The 3675-nt window shown below is 68.6% G+C and overlaps 1 protein-coding gene across 1 annotated transcript in view; it reads right to left on the bottom strand.

The window, feature by feature from the left end:
* VPS52 (VPS52 subunit of GARP complex) overlaps positions 1 to 3675 on the bottom strand; it is a 10507-nt gene that overhangs the window by 1565 nt on the left and 5267 nt on the right. The window contains exons 10-17 of the mRNA XM_026659643.2: positions 3230 to 3287; positions 2902 to 3035; positions 2486 to 2641; positions 2153 to 2271; positions 1724 to 1847; positions 1318 to 1413; positions 982 to 1089; positions 540 to 605 (exon numbers count right to left, since the gene is read on the bottom strand). Coding sequence (XP_026515428.1) covers positions 540 to 605; positions 982 to 1089; positions 1318 to 1413; positions 1724 to 1847; positions 2153 to 2271; positions 2486 to 2641; positions 2902 to 3035; positions 3230 to 3287 — 861 coding nt within the window. The remainder of the gene's footprint in view (positions 1 to 539; positions 606 to 981; positions 1090 to 1317; positions 1414 to 1723; positions 1848 to 2152; positions 2272 to 2485; positions 2642 to 2901; positions 3036 to 3229; positions 3288 to 3675) is intronic.

Here is a 3675-nt window from a genome sequence, read left to right on the forward strand (position 1 = left end):
CCCCCCCCCCATCTCCTACCCCTGGGTCCCAGGCCTGGATCAGGGCACCCCAGGAAGCTTCCTGCTGGGTGAGGAGACCCCATGTGGGGGGGGCCTTGTGGTGGTCAGACCCCTCCACACCCCCCCAAAGGGCCACGTGACGCATTCTTCGATTCCAAGGCCAGAAAGGACAATTGTGACCCCAGGATAGAGCTTGGGCTCAGCTGATTCCTCACCGCGCCCCCCCACATCTGTTCCAGACCCCCACCCTGCCCCCCCTCTGTTCAAGAGCCCCGCACCCCACCACACCCCCCACCCCACCTCATCTGTTCGACCCCCACCCCCCACTGCGCCCCCCATGCTGCCTCCCCTCTGTTCCAGAGCCCCGCACCCCCCACCTCCCCTCCCCTCCTCGCCCCCCACCCCCCTTCATCTGTTCCAGACCCCCACCCCCTACTGTGCCCCCCGTCTGTTCCAGAGCCCCGCCCCCCAGGTCAGTGCCCACCGCCTGGACCCACAGCCACGCTCTGGCCCTAGCTGCACGGCACATGGGAACTCACCTGGGACCGGGCTGAAAGCAGCTGCTGGAAGCCCTCCACCTCCTTGCTTTCCTCCACCGCCCGCTCCTGGGGAGGGAACGGGGCAGGGGGCGTGACCTGTCACCCCAAGGCCATCAGCACCAAGGTGCAGGGGCTGCCTGGCACAGGGGATGGGGGGTGGAAGGAGGCAGGGAAAGGGACACGGGGCCTCTCCCCTCTATGGGGCACTGGCCGTCAGCCAGCCCCAGGGCAGGGGGGTAAATGGCTGGGGGAGGGTGGAATGGGACACGGGGCCTGTCTCCTCTGGGAGCGCCAGCTCCCATCCGGCCCCAGGACAGGGACTGGCTGGCTCAGGGGGGCAGGGAATGGGACATGGAGCCTGTCCCCTCTGGGGGGCGCCAGTTCCCCAGGGCAGGGGACACAGGCTGGCTCTGGGGGGATGGAGCACGTGGGGGGCCGTTACCATGAGGACGCTCAGCATCATGTCGTAGTTGTTGATGAGGAAGATGAGCTGCTCCTTCCGCGATGAGAACTCAGCCGCCACCCGCAGCACGAAGTTCTCCACCTCCACCTGGGGCAGAGCCAGAGCTGAGGGGCCGAGCCAGTCACCCCTGTGCCCCAGGACTCCTGGGTCCCCTGGCTGGGTGTGCCCCACCCCCAGGGGCCCGAGGGAGCCCAGCTCCCCCCAGCTGCAGGACTCCCTTCCCATAGCCCTCTGGCAGCACAGGGCCCACCCTGGTATCCACTGCACCCCCCATTGTGCTGTGTCTCCCCCCCAGCAGGGCAGGGCCCCCCGTACCTGCAGCTGCCCCAGCAGCGTGTGGGTTCGCTCGTTGGGGAAGGTCTGGTTGATGCTGACAATGGCAGAGGAGAACTCCGCATAGCGCCGCGTGATCTGGGGGGATACGTGGGGGGGGGGGGGGTGGGGGCGCACAGGGGCCCCGGGGGCCCCCCAGACACCCCTCCCCTGGTGTTCCCTGACCTCCACCCGACCCCCCAACCCCCCCAAACTACTCACCCTGCCCTGGGCCACCCCCCCCCCCACTCCTCCGACAGCCCTAGCCCCCTTCGCCCCATATGAGCACCCACTAACTCCCCACACCCTGCAAAGCCCCCCCACCAACACTACCCACCCTTCCCAGGGTGAGCCCCCACCCCCCCTCTTCCCTGCTAGGACCCCTCCCCCCAGCGCCCATCCCCCCTACATAGTGGGGGCGCGTGTCCAGGAAGCCCAGTTTCTGGGGGTCCGTGTTCTGGATGCTCTGGATGTTCAGCTCCAGGATGTACTCGAACCGTGGCCACAGGATCTCCAGCAGCGTGTCCCAGTACCTGGGGGGGGAGCCGGATGCCTGGGTTCTCTCCTGGCTCTGGGCGGGCAGTAGGGCCCACTGGTCAGAGCAGGGGGCTGGGAGCTGGGACTCCTGGGTTCTATCCCCAGCACTGGGAGGGGAGTGGGGTCTAGTGGGGTAGAGCAGGGGGCTGGGAGCCAGGACCCCGGATCTCTCCCAGCCCCAGGTGGGCTGTGGGGCCCAGCGGCAGAGCGGGGGGCTGGGAGCCGGGACTCCGGGGGGCTCTCCCAGCCCCAGACGGGCTGTGGGGCCCAGCGGCAGAGCGGGGGGGGGTCCCACACTCACTTGTCGATGGCGGGGACGTTGCGCTTGGCCGTGATGGCTCGGAAGCGCAGGACGATGTGGATGCAGAGGAAGACGGCGATGCTGTCGTAGCAGTCGCACACGTACGCGTCCATGTGTTTCTGGGGGGCACACACATGGGGTCAAAGGGGCCGAGAGCCCCCACCAGCCGCCCCCTCCAGCCCCCTCACCGCAGCAACACCCCAGCATCTCCCCCCCCGGCCTGCCCCCGCCCAGCCCCCCCTCCCCTAGGCTCACCAGAAACATGGCCAGCGTCTTGCCCATCTCCGCCCCCCCGGCCTGCCCCCCGCCGAGCCCCCCCTCCCCCAGGCTCACCAGGAACATGGCCAGCGTCTTGCCCATGACGGCGTTGAAGAGCTCCTGGGCGCTGGGCCCCGTCACCAGGAAGAAGTCACAGAGGAAGAGATACTCGCGGCAGCTGTTGTCCAGCAGGGCGTAGTGCTGGCTGCGGAACAGCGACTCGAAGGGGTACTGCCGGGGGGGAGGGCGTGTTAGCTGGAGGGGACACAGCCCCACCCCACCCCTCTGGCTGCGGGACAGCGACTCGAAGGGGTACTGCTGGGGGGGGGGAGGGACACACACCCAGCCCTGCCCCCAACCTGCTTCCCCAGTGACCCCCCTGGATCCACTGGCCCTAAGAGGTCACAGCCTCCCGCCCCTCCCCCCCTAGCCAGGCCAAGCCTCCTGTCCCCGCCATCTCCTCCCCCCCCCCCGAACCCCCCCTTCCCCCCCCGGACGTCGCTCTTCTGGGCAGCGTGGGGCACAATGATGGGCCCCTCCAGCTCGGCCCCCAAGATCACACTGCCCCGGTTCCCCAGCGTGAAGATTGTGTTGCGGTTCTTCAGGGACGGCTTTGAGAAAAACCGTGGGGGGCGGGGGTCAAGGGAAAGAGCAGGGAGATGCTGCCCCCCCCTCACCTTCCCAGCCAGTCCCCCCCAGCCCCAGCCCCAGCCCCCTTCTTCATCCCAGCCAGCCCCCCCACCCTCAGCCCCACACCCTTTCCCTGCCCCGCAGGGTGCCTGGGAATGCGGCTGTCCAGGCACAGGGGAGCCAGGATATCTTTCTTGGCCGTGTCCTCCACACCCATCAGGTCATCCTTCTCCGCCACCTCCTCGTACTGCAGGACAGACAGACAGATGGGGGGGTCAGTGTGGGGTCCCCAGCCCCTCTCCTCAACACTGACGGACAGACGGGGGTCAGTGTGGGGTTCCCAGCCCCTCCTCCCAGCACTGCAGGACAGACAGACAGATGGGGGGGTCAGTGTGGGGTCCCCAGCCCCTCTCCTCAACACTGACGGACAGACGGGGGTCAGTGGGGGGTTCCCGGCCCCCCCCCCCAGCACTGCAGGACAGGGGGGGGGGGGGGGGGGTTAGCGTGGGGTTCCCCATCCCGACCCTGTCATTCACATGGGGGGGAACCAGAGCACACTGTGTGGGGAATCCCCACCCCCACACGCCTGCCCCATGAGGCTCCCTACACCACCACCCTGAGGGCTGCCCCACGCT

This window comes from Terrapene carolina, unplaced genomic scaffold (genome assembly GCF_002925995.2).
Source record: "Terrapene carolina triunguis isolate 2854851 unplaced genomic scaffold, T_m_triunguis-2.0 Scaffold645, whole genome shotgun sequence".
Taxonomy (NCBI): domain Eukaryota; kingdom Metazoa; phylum Chordata; order Testudines; family Emydidae; genus Terrapene; species Terrapene triunguis.